We start from the raw sequence: 22,336 nt of genomic DNA, 5'->3' as shown, positions 1-22,336 counted from the left end.
TCTTTGATTGTTTCTCCTACATCCACTGCTATTTCTAACTCTCACTGCTGTGATTAAACATGAGGACCAAAGGCAAGTTAGGGAGGAAAAGGGTTTATTTGGCTTACATTTCCACACCCTAGTCCACCATTGAAGGAAGTCTGGACAGGAGCTCAAACAGGGCAGGAACCTGAAGGCCACAGCTGATGTGGCCTAAATGATGTTGTTCCCTGGCAAACCATGAGGGCTTGTTCAGCCTGATTTCTTACAGAATTCAAGGCCGTCAGCCCAGAGATAGAACCACCCACCCTGTGCTGGGCTCCTCCAACATCCATCACTAATTAAGAAAATGCCTACATTCAGGTCTTAGGGAGGCATTTTCTCAATTGAGGTTGCCTCCTTCCACATAGCTCTACCTTGTGTCAAGTAGCCAGCACATTCATTATGCTCTGAATCCTATTGATTTTATTTTCAGAATGCCTCCTCGTTTCCATATTCATAACTGCTATGCAATTGGAGGCTCCAGTTTTGTTCCAATAGTCTCAAAGCTGCCTTCCTTATGCTCAGTGACCACTTGCTCCAACCTGTCCCACCCTGAGTTGTGACTCTGCTCTAAGTGAAGCTCGGCGTACGTCACTCCTTCTCAAAAACACATTAGCCCTGTCCATTACCAGACGGGTCGTGTTTAAGCAATCAATTTAGTACAAGGGTCTTCGAAACATCTCTCCAGTTCTAGCTTCTGCTGATCTTCCTCCTTGACCCCCTCTCTCCACTCTAGCTCTAACTATCCCTCATGATTCTCCCTCTCTTTCTCCTTCTTAACTATTCCAAATTATAGTCCAAACTTCCTCCTTACACTTGTGTTACTACAGTAAACATCTTTATGAAAGATTTCCAGTCTATTCTAGTTCTCATTCATATAAAGATATATTTATACACATCTTTAAATATGGCCTTTAAAAATAATTGAGTATTTTCCAATAACGTGCATGGAATTGTATAATTTTCTGAAACAGTAAGATGATTTACTTCTGGGACTAATAGAAATAATAAACACATTTTCAAAGGCAGTCTTGTCATACACATATATAAGCCCTATAAGGATTCTATGTTAAGATTTCTTAAAATAGACTTTCCATGGTTTTTTGCTTCACATACATTTAAATTATATAAAATTATACCTCTTGTGTTTATCGTTTATCTTGTAAAGGCACTGTCACATAATTTAAAAACATCATAACTATCTTGTTTTGACTATGTAGTATTTTACCTACTATCCACATGATCATCTCACAGAGTTAAGTCTGCAATAAATGAAGTATAAAATGATTATTGTTATGACAGTGGAAAACTTTAAAGGGGGATGGAAAATGCCATTATCGGCCTTTAGCTACTGTGTGGAGTAATCTTGGATGATTTGGGGACAGATGGGAAAGATATAGTAGGGTTGCCTTTTAATCTGATTGGATTTTAGGAAGGCCATCTTCAGGCTTCTATAGGTCCTTGTCTTTGTCAATGGTGCTGTGACTGGCTTATACTGCACGTGCACAGACTCCTTGATGTAGGAAATGTGATACAGTTCTGTTTGGATTGATAGATGTAAGTCTTTCACTTTTATCCCCAGAGGAGGCGTTCATGTTTGATCATCATAACAAATGCATCTTCTTTGAATTGTTTTACAGCACAGCGGCAAAATGGATGAAAATAGATTTGTGGCAGTTACCAGCACAAATGCAGCCAAAATCTTTAATCTTTATCCAAAAAAAGGAAGAATAGCTGTAGGCTCAGATGCTGACATTGTGATCTGGGACCCAGAAGCCACCAGGTAAGTCTGAGATCTTGTGTTACCAGGTTTTACCCTTGAAGAAAAGCATTAAGGTTGCAAAGAAATCTCACCTAGGCCTTTCCCAGCATTGCTTGCTAGGCAATTTATTTCTCTGTGCTCAGGAATTCTAAGCCTGTGCAGAAGATAAAGGTTTGGATGGACAAGTGTTTCTTTGTTTTTCTTGGCACAGAGGATGCCAACTTTGTGTAGAACTCACTGGGAATGGATATGTATAGAAAACCAATATGAGTTTGCCACTCCAGCACCTGGCAAAGGCCCGAGTTCACATGCAGGGAGTGCGCAGAAGAAAAGAAAAGGCTTAATTTGAAAAGAACTGAATTGGAAACTCAAAGTAATTACAGCCTTTTAAAAGCTTTTAGATAGAAAGATCCCAGCACAAAAGACATCACTTTTAGTTAGCCAAACTTTCCAGATGAGCTCAGCCTCAGCCTGCATTTCCCAGCGGGCTTAAACTCTTTGTTCTCAATTTCCATATTTCTTCCATGTTAGTTAATATTGTGGGTCTGGCAAATTCCACCAATTCAAAAGAGCATTGATGGAGGTTCAATTTCTGCTAAGTTCTTCTTGTAAAATGCTGTCCCCAACAGTACTTGTTTGCTCAGTCCTTGTGGTAAACACTGGTAAGGGAGGAGATTCTGCACACAAACACTGTGTGTGCACGTGTGTACATGAAGATTTGATGGTCCTTCTGCCTTCACTATATGGAATTTATTCAAGATCTAATATGTGTGTATTTTTCATAGTAAAAGTGCATAGTTTCTAGGAAGTGATATTGTTACAGAGATACCAAAGTGCCCTTGGGCCACCTACTGGGAAAAAGATGGCCATTTGGAATTTGGAACATGAAGGAAGCTCCTATGGCTGAGAGCCTAGAAACAGGCCCCAGATGGTCTTTTGTGGTTGGCACTTTCTTCAGGACGCTCACTGTCCCTACCTAGGGATCAGTTCGTGGGCATTGCCAGGGCATGGTCCTGGCAGGTAGTCTTTGGCCAACACTCCAGTACATCACCTCATTGTTGCTTTAAAATCCGTGCCAAGCAGTAAAAAGCTGCGTGAGAACCTCGAGTCAGGAGCTATCCTGAGATCACAGCCAGTCACAACCCGAGGCCTTTGTCCTTATGCTGAGAGGGAGTTACATTTAAAGAATCTATGCCTGATAAAGCTAAATGTAGACAGGCTTTCTACTAGTCCAGGAAGGATAATGGGAGAACAATTACTTGGCTTTGTGGACTCCAGATGATCTGTGTGGGTTGTACTTTGGAGAACTTCTTCTGTAAGTCCCACTCTGCAGGTCCCACTACTGTCCAGCAATGGTCCTCTTGTGCAGCTCAAGTAATTTAGGCCATTGCTCCAAGGCTGGAACTAGGTTGGTCTTTTGAAACATCTTGTGGCTTATGACGATCACAAGGTTTAATTAGAAAAGCCATTCTCAAGATTCCTCTCTCATGAAAGAAATATGTGAAAAGTGGTAATTTGTGAAGAATTCTGTTTAAGTCATCTCAGTGATTAGTGACACTGTGTGCAAGTCTGTGGGGCAGAGGGTATTTTGTATCTAAGATGGTGGTCATCAGGTAAAACCAAGGAAGCTAACTCTAAGTTAATGAGAAAACTATAACTGTGAACAATGTGCAAGAATTGTACTTCACTTTTCATGTTCTATTTTTATCCCATTGGGGTTGACAGTTTAATTCTATTCTCTGTTTTCCTGTATCAAAGTGGAAAGAAAATAAAATACTCTGTTGAACTTTGAAACTCTCCAGTCTAGTTCTAACCCCAGGGAGAGCACTGGGACAATGGTTCCATGGCTCCTCCTCCTCCTCCTCCTGTTCCTCTTTCTCTTCCTCCTCCTCCTGTTCCTCTTTCTCCTCCTCCCCCTAGTCTCCTTTTCTTCTTCAATTATTTATTTAATAGTTTTTGCAACTCATTCACTTTTTTATTGAAAGTATATTTTGCCATATTATATATTCTAATTATGGTTTCATCTCCCCCCAGCTCCTTCCACTATCCTTCACCCACTCTAATAGCAATAATATAGTGTAAGACAAAATAAAAGCAAAACAGCTGGAATAGGAAGAAACAAGCAAACAGAAGAAAATGATCTTTTTTTAAAAAATCACAAAAACACATATAGACTCAGAGACATACATTTGCACACACAAAAAATCCCATAAAAATACAACACACAATATATGCAAATATGGTATATGTAAAAGACCTGTAAGGGGGAGGGAACAGGAAAGAAGGAAAGAAGGAAAGGTGGATGGAAGGACAGAACAATGGAGGGAAGGAAGGGAAGGAAGGAAGAGTATGTCCAGACAAAGCATTAGGGGACAAGGCACCTCTAAAAACTGCCGTTGAGTTTGTTTTGAGCTGCTGGGCACTTCCTTTTAACCTTCCACACCTGGGTGTCTCCAGCAGGACCCCAGTTGAGAGTCTCTCCCTGGTTTGAGTTCTGTGAATCACACCAGCTCAGGTACAATGCGTTGTCTTCCTCAGACAACTGGACAAAAAGGAATGACCGGAATGCAAGGTTGTGAATAATTCACTCACTTTATTTACCACACTTTGCTGCTTGGCGGGTATTTATAGGCTGTGATTATGTCTCCCTGAGTCATGCCCGAGGCTATACAAATTTAGATCACTTTCTCACAAGCTCCAGTTACTAATCTCTGTAACATTGTTTTGTCCCTCCTGTCCTAGTCACTTACTTCAGAATGGTGCATAATGATCCAGATGTGCAGTTATTTTTTTAAAAAATGGTCTATCTATTATTTACTTAATTTTCCTTCAGTTTAGTCTAAGAATAACTAACTTAAGGTCAAACTCATGCTTCTGTACTGCAATAGGCATCTTATTCCTAATCTGGTAGGCATTTATCCAGCTGTTCATCTCTTTTATTTGTTCTTTACCTATTTTTTATATAACAACTGTTCTTTATATAATAATGACTAAAGAAAGTTAAAAATGTAAAATCTGTTTTGGTAAGTGTGTGTATGTGTGTGTGTGTGTGTGTGTGTGTGTGTGTGTGTGTGTGTTTAGCCTTGTGAACACTAAGTTGTCATTACTATGACACATATGTGTTAGCACTACCAAGTACTATGCTTCCAATTCTGGTCTGCTTATCATGAATACCCCAGTGCCAGAAGCACTGGGAAGCAACACAAGCCTGAGTGACTGGTACTAGGTTCTGACTTGGGCACCACCAAGGGCCACTTAAAGTCTCTGCAGAGCTTAATGGCAGAGAGCTTCTTGGACTTGTTGAAGTTCTGGGTCCGGTTCCTGGTACCATGCGCACAACATAAAGAAGAAAGGAAATGAGGTCAATGTATACCTACTCCTCTTTTATAAAACAAAGTAACTAATCATTACTATGTCTACCTCAAGATTACCATGAAGCAACATATGTGAACATATTTTATAAATGAGCTAGCCCTGTGGATAGTCTTTGCTTTATATAGGAAGTCCCATGTTCAAACCCCAGCACTGCATACACTGATGCAATGTTGTTTCATATACTACATACAATGTTGCTTCATACACTACATCCAATGTTCCTTCATACACTACATCCAATGTTGCTGCATACACTAGATACAATGTGAAATACCCATAATTCCAGAATTTGGGAAGTAGAGGCAAGAGAATCAGAAATTCAAGATTGTCTTTGGATATGTAATGGGTTTAGAAACAGCTTGCTAGGAATCACGGTGGTGGGGCCGTTAAGATACACTGTTATCATGACCTTATCCTTTCTAGTTCTAGTGTGTGCTTTGCTGAGTATGTGCACTTAGGGTTATGCTCAGTTCCTTCCCCTGTGTTGACCAGGCAGTCAGGTAAACTGAGGGGCTTTACTGTGCCAACTCCCACATCCTCTTAGAAACCTATAGATCTTTCCATTTTCTATGTTTTTGTTATCCAACTGAAGACAGAAAAAATATTATCAAGCTAATGAAATGGCCCAGTCCTCTTTGGAACTTTTATTTGACATTTTAAATTCTGTATGAATTTTTTTCTCATACACCATAAAAATTTTGTACTAACATGCACAATTTGTAGAATATGGAGAAAAGAGAGAGGGGGTTGTTGGGGAGGAGGCTTCATGGAATAAGGGATTGGATGATCATTTAAACAATGAGAAAGAGTGTTTTGCATAGTTCACACATGAAGGGAGAAACAGGAGTATCTAGGTCAATCCCAACACCTATTTTCTCTATTCCTGGCCTGCTTATTATGAGAAAGGTACTCAGTTGGGCTCTCTGTTCCCAGCCAAAATGTATGCAGATGACCTCAGCTGGGACATTTCTAATGCACCACAATATTTTTAGCCTCACTGCACACATCATCCACAGCTCTGTACTGTCCTAAGAGATGGAGAATGCTCACCATCGTCACCTCCCACCTCTCCCTGCCCTGCACACTGAATTCTAGCGACTCCTGCGCACCTGTTCACAGTGCCGCACCATAGTCTTCCTTTACTTTCTGAATCTTTGTTATATTGTTAAGGTGCATTTTAAAAAGGAATAGGGGATATGATGATGGCAGAGAGACTCCCCCGGGGCCACACTGACAGAATGGCACTATTGTCACAGTCAATGAACTGATATCCCTATACTATGAGTGGCTAGAGCCTATCCTGCATTCGGGTTTGCTCAGCTCTTAACCCAGCATTCATTTCTGTCCCAAGATCCCACCCAGGGTCCCATATTAGATCTGAGGTTGGGCTGAGGTTTGGCAATTTCTCTACCTTTGCTTTTAATTCCTTTACCTGTGATAAGGAATTATATTCAAGTATGTTGGAGAATGTCTTTGTTGTGCTTTTCTTTCTGATGGTTTTTCTCCTTCCCAGCCACAGGTTTGGGGAACAAATAAGACAAAAGTCTCACTTTCCATTAGCCATGAAGAGTGCATATAACAGAGGTGATGTCACACAGTTAGTGCTGCTCTGGGTGCCTGGCTGGGTCAGTCTTTGCCAGGCATAGCAATGGTCCAGCACCTGCTTCTTCTGTATGGCACTTTTGGAGAGGAAGTTACTGCACACAAGCCAAACCTAAGGAGTGAGGTGCTATGCCCTAGACCTGTGCTCGAATTGGTACTTTGGAACTTGGGCTTGGTCAAGCTCAGCACAGTAGAATTTCAGCGAATGCAGTTGAGCAAAGTGGAAGAGACTGGCCTTCCACAGTGCACAGGAGGCTGGGGGGACTTGGCAGTGGCTGGGGGACACTGGGAAGATTGCCTTCAGCAACAGATGTGCTTCAGAGGATGTCGAGGAGAGCATCTCCTCATTTGTGCTTTTAATTACCGTACAGGATCCTTCAATGATGAACAGAACGAAAGGATGCAGACACAGACCAGTAAAAATGAGCTTTTCTAAGTGCAGGAGGATGTCCTGTTTTGTTCCTTTTGTTCTCTTGAAGCAGACTGACTTTTGAGGTTGAGAGCAGTTTGTCAAGCAGAAGTAGCTGGGGCTTGAAGAGAACTGCTCTTGGGTGCTCACAAACTCTCTCTTCACCTTGGAGTCAGGTTCTGAGAGTGGGGATTGTACAGGTCCCTCCTTTGAGAAACTGTCAGTCCAGGGAGAGGAGAGGGAATATAGAATGAGGTGGTCTCAGTCTCAGAAGGGATGTGCTGCGGATACTGTTAGAGAGGTTCAGAGCAGAGAGATCCCGTGTGAAAGAAGAGAGCGGCGTGCTGTCACACAGGATGGGAGTGGGTACAGCCTCTGTATCTGAGAGTCAAGATTGAGGCAGAGGCCGAGTGAACTGAAGCACGAGGGGGGAGTCCAGAGTAAAGCAGTTAAAGCTGAGGATGGTGTGAGAGATGAGTCCGGGCTCCGGGGAAAAGGAAGACAAGGCAGTCACTGTCATAGACTGAGCTGGATGTTAACAAAGTTAGCCTTGTGGAAAAGTATTATTTAATCAAGGGAAGAAATAGATTTCTCTAAAGAGGGATAGTCTGTCTTGCGAAAAAGTACTCCCCTTTATCCAACAATGGTAATTTTAACACTAACTTCAGACTGGTGTTATGTGTGATCTCTGTTTTATCATATAATTAGACACTAGATGTTTTTCTGCAAAATTCCTCAAATGCTTTTAGCAAAGGTGATTGCCTCCTTTGATTAGTTATTGCAGATGACAGCAATGTGCATTGAACTCTGTATCCTGAAGGGGGCGCCCACAACCTACACTGAGCTGCTGGAGCTGCTGGTTACGTAAGGAGGCAGCCTCCTGAGAGAGGAAGCGATTGCTAACGCTTTGGGGGCTACATGGTTCCTAGACGTTTCTGCTTGTTTTTGATTCATGTTGGTTATTAACGGCATGTAGAGAACAGTGTGCCTGCTACATAATCTGCTGCCCTAAAACCGGGTTTCGTTAATGTCACCAAAGGAGGTCAGGAGAAAGGCAGGGCATCCATGCTTTCCTCCGTTCATTTCTTGTTTTGTACATCTACAATGGAGCTGCATGGTTCCAGAGTGAGGCATCTGATGAGCGCTGAAGGATAGTGAGAGGGGACTGGGAGTGGGGTGAGGGGAAGTTTTGGAAATCCTGATGAAAGATTACCTTAAACATAACAAGCCTGTAAAGAAAAAGTCTTTGCAAAATCAACTGCAAAACCTCTTCTGTGCCATTACACATTTAAAAAAAGGCTGCGTTTAGTGCAACGCGAACATCATCAACTATTTTTTTCGTTTTGGAAATGAAGAGTCCCCTGCATTCAGCTTGACAGCTCATTGAGCCACCGTCTATCTCTTGTGACAGAAGTGTGTGTGCCCTACGCTTCACTGCTCGGGTCAAAGCTTTAGATCTAAGGACATATCCCTTATCTACTTATTTGGCCTTTTGTAGGTAGAATATTCTGGTACTTAGCTTAGGGAGAAGAAATCAGGAGTGTGGTTTTTATGTGGCATTGAAACAGAATTTTAAGATGTCATGTGGTTGAAACAGAGATGAGCCAAAATGGCCAACCTGTGAAAAGTCTGATCAGAGAGAGGGGAAAGCGAGCTACTTGCAGGTCTGCAAAGCAGCAGTAGCTCCTGGGCTGGCAATGTAAGGCTGTTCTTTGAGCTCTGGCTCTTTGGTATTCATTAAAGAGCACTTAGTTACTATGGAAACCGTCCCTTTTCAGTATTTATGAGCTACAGGGTATCTCACAGCATCTCAAGCACACAAACACACATTGACTACTGTGTGCACTGAAACATTTGATGAAGACTTCTAGCTGGTCTGTATTCTTCAGAGGAGGCATATTTTTGTTTCCAGTTATTTTGGGTTTATTATTTTTTTTTAAACTCAATTACAGCAAGCTTTGACCTTGGATACACCATTCTGGAAGGCATTGTGCTGCCTCTCCTGCTTAATTTCCTGCCTTTTCTCAGTGTAGATAGAGATAAACGAATTTAACTTTATATTCAGTGAAGAGTAATGACTTGAGGATTATGAATGTGCCCCTGGGTTCTGCCAAGGAATCTTAGTATGAAATTGATCAGGAGAGGGATGGCTCTTTAGGGACATGGAGCAATGGGAAGTAAAAAGCATCAGGACCCAAACAGTGATGCCATAGCATCGGGGATGCCTTCAGAGCCGACTTGGCATTTTCCTTGCAGTGGTTCATTGTGTGTCATCCAATTTCTGAACTGTAATTCTTCTCTTCTTCCTCCAAAGAAGTATATCACACATGTGAGAGTGCACACACACACACACACACACACGCACACACACGCACACCCACACACATGCACACACACATACACACACTCGCACACACATAAACACATGCACAAGCACACACATAAGCACACACACACACATGCACACACACACATAAACACATGCACAAGCACACACAAGCACATACATAAGCTCACACACAAGCACACACACACAAGCACACACACACGCATACACACACAAGCACATACTTAAGCTCACACACAAACACACACACACACAAGCACACACACACACACACACATACACACACACACAGAGTTTGTGATTGTTTTGAAAAGCTGAACAGCATAAAGATTTGCTTTTCATACCCATTGCTGACGGACGCTGTAAAGAACTCTGCTCTCAGGCCCCAGAGTTCAGTTATTCCAGTTCATATGGTAAGGGAAGATGAGAGGGCACACAGGGCTTGTGCAGGTGTCTAGAAACACGGATGGTCACAGCATGATTTCTCTGTTGTGCTGTCATGATGCAGCATGATGTTGGGAGCTGCAGGTGGGTCTGCACAGCTGTAGGAACACCCTCCACACAGTTGTTACTACAGATGTGCATGATCCCAGGACAATTTCTCGGTGCATGGTAATTATAGTGAAGTATGTTGAAGTATGAGTGTTGTTGTTGTTGTTGATCCACACCAAATGCAGCCCACTGTTCGGGCACTGGGGTAGTAATGCCCTGGTGGGAGAAGAAATGTTTTTATTAAAATTTTTCTTTAAAAAGGTTTGCGACTAACAACTTTGCCTTTTCTGAGCTGGTTGTGACATTAAGAATGCTACTTGGTTAGTTTTGGTTTTGCAATATTGCTGTTGTAAGGATGCTGTACACAAGTCCTCAGCTTATGGGTAAGCAATGCTCACACACCGAGTACAATGTGTACTCGGTACACAGCAGTGTCCACACGCCAGCAGGCCCAGTGTGTGGGGTGGGTGGGAGCTGTGGCTAGCCATAGCTGTCCATCAGAACTCACTCTATAACATGGAGACAGTGTAAGAGAGTGATACTTCACTCAGGGCATCTTCCATTTCATTGACACCTCCAGTTTCCACGGAGAAAGACGGAAACTGAGAAGCTTGCCGAGTTCTCTTTGTCTAGGACAGCCTGACGAAACCATGGTTCGGTGCCCCCAAGAGCTGTTGCCTCTTAAAAGTTATTTGGAGTGAAGCCGTTCAAACCATCACCTAAGATTATTTTATGGCCTTCGGAAGACAGATGCTTAAGTCTGGACTTTTCATGGGAAGAAAGTCAGCTTCCCTGATAACACACGGGGTGAAATATTAACCACTATTTATTGTACGTTGTTTATTTGAACATGTTCTTATGCAACTGAACCTTTTAAGTGAACTAGAAATGGTTTCTGAGGGCTTTCTTAGCAATGGCTGCACTGTTATTTACGTGATAAAAATGAAGCAAGTCAGTGTTGACTCTCAGGGACCAGGCAATCCTGAGCCGTTCCCTTTGCCAGAGCAAGCAGGATTGGGTTCAGCATTAAAACCAGGCAAAAGCCTCAGGTCCAAAGATGCTGTGTAAGAGGCACAGGCTCGGCTAAGCTCCTGCCTTATTTCCTTCCTACCCAGTACACACTCGTGTTTTTACGTCTTCACATTGGCCTTGATCCCAGGACTGTTCCAGGAAAAGTCAGGAGCTCGATAATTATTTGCTGAGTGAATGAACCAGATTTTAGTAGCCTTGGACTACCAAAAGCAAATATGTGCTTTCAGATGTGTGTGTGTGTGTGTGTGTGTGTGTGTGTGTGTGTGTGTGTGTTTCTCCCTTCTGGATTTTGTTTACCAGCTCTTGGACCCATCTCAAGATTCACATTTTATAGTTTTTCTTTTTCAGTTAAAAAATATAAGAAGAAAGGAATCCGGGCATTTCTGTCTTCATCCCTAAAGCTGCCCTTGATAAAAGCCATGGTCTACAGCCAGTGGCTAGGGGCTATCACCAACCTGTGCATTATGGTGGCTTATTCCAGGATGGACGCTTTTGTAGATCTTAGAGCCACTCTTAGCTCTCCCTAGTTACCCTGACAACATGGGTTCTCGGATATGGAGGAAACAAAAAGGAGTCCATAGGCATCATAGGAAATTTGATGTTAGTACTTAATAGGAATCCTAGGGACCTTATACTTGCAGTGTGCAGAAAGAGTCATGGTTTCCTACAGGGGCTTTGGAGAAAGGCCGGCAAACACACAGCACTCCCTCTGGGAAAAGAACCTATGACAGTGGTAGTTGGAGACTGAGTATTTCAAGGTAACGCTTTTTGTTTGTTTGCTTGTTTGCTTTCCCAGTGGCTTGAACAAGACACCGAAATTCATAGTTTAAGATTTTTGTTTGTTTCTTTATTTGCTTTTTATAGATGAGAGGTCCCTGGACTAACCATGGCACCACTGGGAATTTATTCCAAGTGTGAATTCTCAAGTCCTATCCCACACTGGCTTCTTCATGTTTGAACATGCCCTAAGGGGTTCTGATACACACGTGGAGAAGGATACACACTGGAGTCTGAGAAACTCTGGTTTAGACTCACAGAACTGAGTAAGGTTTAGAGTCTCAAGTCTAGAGTTTGTAGCTCAGTTGGGCCCAGAGGCAGAAGGCTTCACCCATCTTTGTTTGTTTAGTCCTTGAGAGCCTAGTGCTCTCTGGACACAGACATTTCCTTCTCCTGTACTATAATGTGTCCTTTGTCCACTCATTCCATCACTTAGGCCAATAGATTGGCCCTTCCAGTGGTGGATGAACTAAGGAGAAGGGAAAAGCCATAAAGCTTAACCACACTTTTTACACCCAAGTTGTAAAATCGGGGTCTGCAAAGAGGTTGTACCTTCTTCTGTCTTTTGCTTCAACCCCTGTTTTGTTCCTTTTTTAGAGTTATCTAAATTTCTCTTCACTCAAGACTGGAAGAATGAAGTTAAGAATAACTGTGATAGTTCAATAAGAAATACCAGGGCATAGCATATTAGTTAGTGTTTTAAATTTCTGTGACCAGAACGTGTGGTGGAAACAAGGGCGAGAGACTGTCTTTTGGCTCGGTTTTAGGGAGTCCTCGTCGTGGAGAAGGAGGCTTGTCAAAGCAGCCCAGCTCACAGCTGCAGCAATGCCTGTCGTAGGCTCTTTACATCACAGTGGTACAGGAAGCAGAAGGAAAGAACCAGAAGCCAGGCTACAACATGTAAGGGCTGGGCCCCTATTGACCTACTTCTGTGAGCCAGGCCCCACCACCAAAAGGTTCCACAGTCTCCCTGCAAACAGTGCCACCAGCTGGGAAATAAGCATTCAAGACATGAGCTTGTAGAGGAAATTTCAGAGTCAAACCATGGTTCACGGCTTCTAATCCCATGTGAATGTCTGAAGCCTATCCATGCTGAATTGAAATGAGGAACTATACCAAAAGCTCACATCTTCAGTTAATGTAGAGCAAGAGAAGGAGTCTGCATAGTTAAAGTAGGAAAGGCAATGCTTACTGGTGAGGGAAGACAAAGACGCCATTCACTCAAGACATCACCCTTGTGAGGATTATGTCTGGGCTCTGAACAGCACGCTGCCAAGAGCTCTTTTTCACAGTCTCTGAGATTCCATTCGTTGCTTTACTGATCAGAAAAACATCTAGCCAGACAACTGGGCTGCACAGTCATAGTCCCAAATATTCAAGAGGCTGGGTATAGGAGGAGTTTGAGATCATCTGGGCAACATGGCCCAACCCATTTAAAAAAACAAAACAAAAACCAAACCAAACAAACACACACCCAGGGTGAAGCTGTGGCTCCCTGGTACAGCATTTGCCTCAGGTCACGATGTCCCAGGCTCCATGCCCAGCATCACCAAGAAAGTAAGATTGTCTCAAACAAGCACACTGTGTACAGATAAAATTATAAATAAATAAATAGATAAGATACAGACATCAGGAGCTTAGAGACTAGGGGATAAATGAAGGTACAAAAACTTCATACACAGAGTAGGAATATACAAGCACATAGTGGGGACACAATAGAAACGTTTGCCAATCTATGTCTTTTGAATTGTAGTTCCTACCTGCCCATATCAACCAGGCCAGACTCACAGAAATGGACTCTGGGGGCCTGGAGAGTTTGGACCCCTCTCCTGTTCCCTGTGAAGCAAACATTCACCTTCAGACTCTTGAGTCTGCATCCACTTTGTTGTTCTAATTACACAGCGAATCTTCAAAGTATTGTCTCACACCCAAGACATGTAAACCCAAGGTCTTTGATTACAGACACGCACATCCTGAACAAACACCTACACTGACCCTTCCAGTCCCTGACTCTTGATAGATATAAAGGGAGACTCTTGATGCAAGAGAGACCAAGGCTTCTCCCCTATGCTCCTAGGCAACAGACGGCATGTCTGTCCTTGGCTATAAGAATTCACTTGGCTGAGGCACGGCACAGATCCCTGTAAACCTGCCAGGGTGCCTGGACCCCGGCCTAGAGCACATCCGGCAGGCAGCATGGCTTCTCTGGACACCAGAAGGCAGTCGACTTTCCAATTTGAAAGAGTTTGTGTGCCTCCAGAACACCTACCCAGTGTCTTCCCGAGGAAAGAGTGACCGCACACACCACAGAGAGCGTGGGGAGAAGACAGGGCAGGGTAGACTTATTTGATCACTGTAACTTGAGTCACATTAAACCTGTTGCCTAATTTCCTTTGTCTAACTTGATTTTTCTTTGGCTGGGAGGCAAATCGATCAATACTGGTTTTCATGCTGTGATTATGTTGCCTGCAGGAAATTTTTCAGTGGTTCACCAGGCCTGCCTTTAGTTCTGTAATTGTGATTATATGACCTCCCTGGACCAGAAGTGAGGCTTCCCATCTGTCCAGAGCCCTGACAAAACACCCTGTGCAGAGGTCAGTAGGCCACCCCTCTTGGGCAGAGTGTGGCACCTAAGCAGGGGACGGATGTCTGCTGGGGTTTCTCTGCCTGCCTTCTGAGGTAGATGGATTTGTTTTATTTTTTTCTTTCCCGTGAATCTCTTCATCTAGATATCTTTGTGTTTGCAATGCTCTTTGCCTCTCTGGGTTTTTGACATGTAGCTTCTTGACTTTGCCATTATATTTTATCTCCACCTGCCCCCTGGCTTTTCTTTCCCATCAGGAAATCCTGACTTTGCTCTCAACTCTACTCTCCTGCCAAGCTTCCAAAGGAACAACAATGAAATGGCAAATTTGTCCATGTTTTTAAGATGGAACATTTATCAGTATAGAAGGTTATTAAATTCCACATGGCAAGGGAAAAGAATGCTGGCAGTTGGCTATAAACAGATTCACTGCTCACTATGTGTGATTTCTGAACACTGTGGAGGACATAAGTGTAATGAGTAATACCTGTTATTTAAAAAAGGTGTGTGTTAATGGGACAGACAAGGCACAAATGGGGGAAAGATAAATAATATTTCAAAGGGAAAACTGAAACAATTCACCTTAGTGCAGGAGATGGGGAAGGAATCCTGATGGGGAGAAACATGATCTAAAGATAATTCTGAGCTGTGTTCATCTGCAGTGAATCCACAGAAGGTTGGCTTGTGCTTAGGAAAGGGTACAGGATCAAGAGAATCCTCAAGGGTGTCTCTGGGTTTGAAAACAGAGAGCAGACACACTGTCACTGTGGGGAAGCCAGGGCTCCACGAGAAGACTGGGAGAGATACACTAAGGAGTCATAAAGACACTGCAGGGTGAGGTACAGATGGCGAGGAAGAGAAACTAGGATTATTCTTGCTCATGCAGACAAGGGCTTTGAGTGCTGAATCAAATGTAGAAGGAATTCTATGATACAGCTCAAGTGATTGAACGTTTTCAAGTGATAGTTTGAGTTGATCTAAATGCATCCTTTACCACCTGTATCAGTTACTTCTCCATTGCTGCTGTGAAACAGAGTAGCCAAAGCAATTTATAAAAAGGAGGTCTTTTAGGCTTATAATTTCAGAGGGATATGTTGTGGTGGGGAGGCAGCAGGCAGAGCAGGAACTTCGCAGCTGTTTCTACAAGCATGAAGTAGAGAGAACCAGGAGGAGGAGGAGGAGGAGGTCTTAACATCTCAAAGCCCAACCCCAGTGACATACTCCCTCCCTCAAGCCACACCCCCTAAACCTCCCAAAACAGTGTCAAAAACTGGGAACCAAATATTCGAATGCCTGAGACTTCAGGGCACACTCATTTCTCCTCATATCACTACATAATTACATGACACTTTCATGGCATACATGGTAGCAAAGTAAAAGAGACCAGGAGGGTGTTGTGGCACTAACGTTATACCCTGCTTTGCCAGGGACATTGCCAATTTTATGGGACTCCCATGTCCTTGGAAATCCCCCAGGTTGTGAATTAATGGTAGCAAATTGTCACCCTATGAGAATGACTTGGTCCAAGGCCTGAGAGCTTGTCTTATGCCCAGCTCATTTAAGGAAGCCTGACTAAATCATATTTTAGGGAGCCAGCCGAATGTGTAGGACGGATTGGAGTCAGTGAGAGTTGCAGGAGGCAGTTGATGGGGTTTGGATAGAACCACGCATGGTGTCTGTAAGATGGTGTGACACTGAGACTAGGAGGTCTCAAGTTCAAGGATTGCCTGACGCATAAGAGTGAGCCCAAGCACTGTCTGGGCTCCCAGTGAGAGGAGATGGTCTCAGGACACAGAAGCAGAAAGGAAGGCAAGGGACTGGCCCAGTATGAATGTTAACAGTACATGCAGGAGGATCTTGGCTTAATCTCTAGTTTTAAAATAAAAGGTAAACACTTTCAGCAGCCATGAAAAGGGAAGAGAAAGAGGAATTGATTTTAGAGGGCTTGGTTTTGTTTTTTTTCCCTTGAAAGATCCCCGAAGGGAGACCCTTACTCAAGTCTTCGGAAGTCGCGGACCCCAGACACTCGAGAGACCATCTTGATGCAATGCGTAGAGGTGAAGTTTATTACGGAGAGCTCTGGGTGGACACGTATCCCATGCAGGAGACAGAGGGGTCGACCCCGAGTGGCTGGGAGAAGGGCTTTTAAAAGGAGGAAGTCACAGGCCCCAGGAGATGAGGGGATGTCCAAAGGAAATACCAAAAATGTCACAAGGGGAAACTCTCAAAGTCACAGGACTGTTCTTAAGACTCTAGGGTTTAAATCAGGGGAAAGGTCAAGCATTCTCCTGAGAACAAATCTTTATTCCTGTCCTTTAGGGTAAATGTTTGTCAGAGTTGATGAGGCATCTGCATCTGGAACACATCTGGTTTCCTGGAATACTATCTGCAGGACACAATGGCTGGAACATTATCTGTAGGGCACAATGGGGGCTTGAACAAACATCACAGGGGCAGAACAGAACCCGTTATTCATTTACTCACGTCCGGTGACATTCGGAGGGTCAGTGAGTCTGTACCAGTCCTCCTGCATTTTTAACCATCTGTCTTCCTGAGTCAGATCCTGTTGCTGAGTTTTAAGCTAGTTTAAAACTCTATCTCTCACCCTAACAGGGAAAACTCTCTCCAAGAAACTGACGAAACACTGGACATGAGGTTAAAGAGAAGTTGATGTTTATTTGTGACCCATAATTTAGTAAATACCAGGTGACAGTAACAGACTGCACTCACAATCCAGTGGCAGGTTTTTAACTTAAGACCTAATTGGGCAGAGAAGAATCAGCAGCAGCACTTGTCAAGTTTCCCCTGACCTTAGTAAAATGTAGGTTTTTTCCCCCTTCGGTAAAATGCAGATACAATAACAATAGCATCATCATTTTGTGAATATTGGAAGGAAATCGGGTGTGCAGAGAAAGAAACATCAATGCAGTCATCATCGTGGGTAAAAAAATTGACAGCTCTAGAGTTTCAGAAGCTGGCAGGGAGACACAATGTACATGTGGAATCCTAGAGGCAAACAAAGCTTAGAAAAATCAACAGCGGTCCCAGGATCCCAGTTTGGCTTGTCAATCACGGCTTCATCCCTGTCGAATTCATTTTCTCTCCCACACTTTCACAGACAGGTCTGCCGGGTGCTATTTTGACCACAATGTCACCAGAATGTCCCTTGGATGCTACATTGTGCAGAGGCATTATATAGTTTGGGGGTGATCCAAATATATCTTAGAACCCTTTGATTCTCAGGAGCACAGCCTGACAGCATGGAGCAGGGGCCTCGGGGAAGATTATCTGACACTTCTCTGTGAAGTCCCTCTTCTGGGCTCATGGTAATGAGTACCTTTTACAGTTTTTAAAGTTTTGCTATTTTAAAACCAGCTCCTCTGATTGTTTCCATTGTATCAACTACTAACAGCAGACTCGTCCTAGCAATCTGCTCATGCTGCTGCACAACCGGTTTCTCTCCTTCCACTTCTTGCTTCTTTTATATGTAAAAATTATTACCTTTCAGCTGCAAATTGCTGATATTTGAGCACTAATGAAGCCAAGTGCTTTTTCCGTTTATTAGTCACCAGGTTTTGTTTTTTTTTTTCTTATAGAGGAATATCAATTCATGCCTGTTACTATTTCTTTGCATAACATAATTTATTATTGTTTTTGTTTATCATCATCATCATCATCATCGTCATTACAGGGTTCTATCCCATTTCTTGCAAGCTCTCCAACGTTTCTGAGACATAAATGCTGTGGTCCCTGGAAAGTGTTCAGGGTAAAACTATGAGGTGCCACGCCCATCGCTATCATTGAAATGCTAATCTTGCTCTTTAACTTAGGTCAGAATCCTGTTTACAGCAAAGAAATTCTTTTTAATTCAGAAACATCAAGAATGGAATGTCAACTTCAAGGGCCAGGGATTTTCCTCTGTTCTTGGCCCAGCCTCAGCTCCCAGAACAGTGCCTGCAGGGTATGCAGTAGGTGGGCAATAAGTGCACAGATGAGAGAGAGGCTGGTTGGGGACTCATTAACAGTTAAGACTTGGCTACATTCCTTTACCAACATGGAGTTTGTTTTGTTTTCTTCTTTCTCCCTCTCTCCCTCTCCCCCTCCCTCTCTCTCTCCCCACCTTCCTTCACTCCATGCTTTGTTACAATTGAAGCCAGAGATAAGTACAGTGGTGCTGAAAGATCCCACGCAGAGAGACCCTTACTCAAGTCTTGGGAAATCGCGGACTCCAGACACAGAGAGACCATTTTGGATGTAATAAGCAAAGGCGAGGTTTATTACAGAGACCTATTACAGAGATCTCGGGGCCGACACATAGATGGAGTTGCGAGGCCAGAGGTGTGAAGCAGTCACCTTAAGATCCTTCACAGCTCTAAGAGCCAAATTCCTCTATGGTAAATCATAGCCCTAATTAGCAACCTGACCTCACTTGTGTGAAATAAGAGACAAGGAAGGTTTGATGATGCAAGTGATGATTTGATAAAAGACCCAAGGTGTTGCCCTGCTTTCAATTTACCAGCATCTAATTTCCAAATACAGGGCAAACCCACCACTTCTCCTCTGCCCAGTTATCACTTCGCTGGTCCTTGTGAGAACATTTTGTATGCAAGGTCTGATGAAGTGAAGCACGGCGATATGCTGTCTTTGACGACCTCTTTGGGGAAAATGCGTTAGATTCAAGCTTATGCACATTAGTATATTTTCCTTTTTAAAGAAAAAAAAAACCCTCATAGGTGAAACATCTTTTCCAAAGATGGTTTTGTTTTGTTTTGTTTTGTTTTTTGGTATATTTTGACCCCTAGTTTTTTCTTAAGGGGCCCTAGCATTTCTGGAAAGATCTGGGGAAGAATTTCAGGTGTGTTTAGTTCCAGACTTGTTGGAAGTGTCACTTCCAGCAGGAAGTGACATACTATGGCTGACCTCTTGATGTTTGAGTGACAAAGATTCCAGTTTATGGATAGAGGTGACTGACCCAGTTTTCCTGCGCCTCAGTGTAATGAGGATTAAATAAAATAGGGTATGACTCACTTCTAACGTCAGAGTCTCATAGATAAGCATTCGGTAAGTCGAAGCCATAACTAAACCTTGTTATCACACTCATCAGAGACAGCCTCAACTATGCTTTGAACCATGGAGATGCTATTAGTACATGCAAGGAAAACAAGTGACTTCAAAGGTGAATCATTTCAGATTTTAAAAGAGAAAGATCCTTCTGAGCAACAGAACCAGATATAAACCATCTAGGATACGTCAGGGTGTGTGTGTGTGTGTGTGTGTGTGTGTGTGTGTGTGCGCGCATCTGTCTGTCTGTCTGTCTTTCTGTGTATATTCATACACTTCTCACACATATAGGTAAGATTGACCTTCCACATTGGCTGGGATTGCAGTTTCATTCTCTGTATCTGATGCTGGAGCTTGAAGTCCAGATGGCAGGGTGCTGGCATGGAGAGAGACAGGGCTGACAGGAGAAAGCAGGACAAGAAGAACCCTAGTATGAGGGATCTCAGAGACAGTGAGCCCCGTGGTTCATGTGTCTTCGGTGGTGTAACACCACTGGTCTTGGACCCAAGCACACATGCATGGCCCAGGAGCCACAGCACCTGAAGGAAGATGCAGGGCAGGGTGAGCATGGTAGGTCTGAGCCCCGCCTTCCTGCCACTCAGTGTCTTAGTAGACAACTTCATCTCCTATTTTCATTGCAAAGAGTGTACCAATGACAGGACAACAAAACGATTACGCCCAAGTCTAGCTTAGTGAAGCAATGAATCTTCTGGGGCTACTCTCAGGAGGATTTGTGAGGGGCTACTCACAGGAGCTGCATTACTGAAAAGCCCTGTATCCCAGCATGAATGAGGACTCACGGATGTTGTACCATGAGTTTCCTGTGTAATTACCAGAAGTTATAAAAGTCCTCTCTCCATACCAAGTGTTTTCTGGGTAGAGGGAGAGGCTTCTGAAGTTTACAAGTTCCATGAACTTCCTGCATCATACATTTCTTGGGAGCCTCATGAGCTAAGCCCCTCCTTTATGGCCATGAGGGAATTCTTTAATGTGGAAGAAACAGCTATACGACAAACGTATGACTACCCTTTACCCCCATGCTTTGAAACGTGTGTGCCATTATCCAGCTGAACATTCACTTCAAGGACCCCTTTCAAGGATGAGGGTCCTGAGATGGAGTGCTTCCCAGTTCACACAGCTGAGAAGACCAGTGAAGAGCGTCAAAGCAGGCCAGGTGGTCTTCATTGTGTATGTAAGTTAACACTGTGAGGGCTCAGCCTTCCCCAAAGGGCAGTCAGGGAAAGGTCACTACTGTCCCAGGTGAAGGTGTGGTCTCTGGGGATGGGCTGTCTGGCTAGTAACCCCACCCAGCTACTGAGCGGGGTGAACACCATAGCCTCTCTCTGCCTCAGTGCCCGAATCAGCCAGAGAGAATGATTATAGTCAAAGTTGCTCTGTAGAGCCAGGGAGCTGCTCGACACTAATTCTCTGTAGCAGCGCTCAGAATTTCAGCCACCCCATGAGCTAGGTTATTATTTCCCCAGCCTGTTCAAGTCAGCGGATCTCAGAGTATCTGGCTGTGACAGATAACTCCTCATGCCCCCCTGGGTGTCACTGCCTTCCCATCTCAGCTCTGGGTGAGTTTGCCCTCGGGCTCGCTCCACGGAGAAGCTGAGTCAGATGGCAGTCTGCATTTCTACAGGGTTTTTGTTGTTTGTTTAGCTTTCCCATCTTTGCCTCACGTGGAAGCCTTGTACCTGATTGAGAGCCGCATTCCCACGATGCCCCGGGAGCTAGCAGCTCATTAGTTATGCTTCTTAGGAGCAGGTGCCATTTGGTCTGGGTCAAGCTCAAGATCTATAGTGGATTGCTAATTGGGATTCAGGCTGTGCTGTGGGTTCTGACAGAGCCTCAGAGATCCTGAGACATCAGGAGGGTGGATGAAAGGCTAGAATGCACCAGGCAGAAGACAGAGATGAGTACCTGTCTCTGAATTCCCAACCAGCTGGAAAACAGCTAATTACGATCAGAATCATTCCAAGGCCGGAAGAGCGTCCAGTTTTTGTTTTGTTTTGTTTTGTTTGTTTTGTTTTGTTTTGTTTTGTTTTTGAGCAGGACCTGTGGTAGTGGGAGGAGTTACCTACTTGTGATTGGCTTCTAGTCCTGTCACTCAAATCCTGAGTGACTCCTACAAAGGCTCTCATTCTCTGTAGGTTTCCACTTCTCCATTGGTTACGGGGACGTAGTAACGTGGGCTATTGAGTAAAGCCATGTGCATGCACCCACTTGGGTCTCACAGGGGCTGGTCAATGCCTAGAACGTGAAGTTGCTGCTAATCCCATGACTTCCGGATCACAGCTGCTGCTGCTCTTGCCTTCCTCAGTGTTCTCATCTTCATTTATTTTTTCTTAGTTCCCTTTCTTTATCTCTTTCCGGTCTTACTTGCCATTTTTTGCCTTGGGTGGCTCTCCCACTTGCTACGATTTAATCTTCATCCTCCACCCACCAGAAGTGTGTTGTGTGGTTTTATTTTTGCCCCTGGAGACATTTAAAACATCAGAAAAGTTAAAAAAAAAAAAAAATAGTGAGTGTCCAAATACTTCTTGCGAGCTCCGTGAGCCGCAGGTCTCTGCTATCACTATTCATAGGTAACTTCTAAGTGAATGAGGGCGACTGCGTACCAATAATACTTATTTGACAGACGCAGGCTGCTGGCCAGCTTTGGGCTGCAGACCAGGACCTGTAGTTGACCAACTGTGGCTTAATTATTGGAGATTGCAGATCCCTCACACTGAATAACCATTCTCTGACACCCTCATCTCCACTGAGACATGGAGGAAGCCTTCTGTGCCTTTTGGACCGTTTTTCCACAGTGAAGAATTCCAACAGCAATTGAAGCAGTGATTAGAGAGGCTGGCTTGGGCTACTTATCAA

At 43.7% G+C, this 22,336-nt stretch overlaps 1 protein-coding gene across 1 annotated transcript in view; it reads left to right on the top strand.

The window, feature by feature from the left end:
- Dpys (dihydropyrimidinase) overlaps window positions 1-22,336 on the top strand; it is a 74,779-nt gene that overhangs the window by 32,312 nt on the left and 20,131 nt on the right. The window contains exon 7 of the mRNA XM_032890828.1: window positions 1,662-1,804. Within this exon, the coding sequence (XP_032746719.1) occupies window positions 1,662-1,804 (143 nt within the window). The remainder of the gene's footprint in view (window positions 1-1,661; window positions 1,805-22,336) is intronic.

This window comes from Rattus rattus, chromosome 1, assembly GCF_011064425.1.
Source record: "Rattus rattus isolate New Zealand chromosome 1, Rrattus_CSIRO_v1, whole genome shotgun sequence".
Taxonomy (NCBI): domain Eukaryota; kingdom Metazoa; phylum Chordata; class Mammalia; order Rodentia; family Muridae; genus Rattus; species Rattus rattus.
This window is presented reverse-complemented; position numbering and strand designations above follow the sequence as displayed.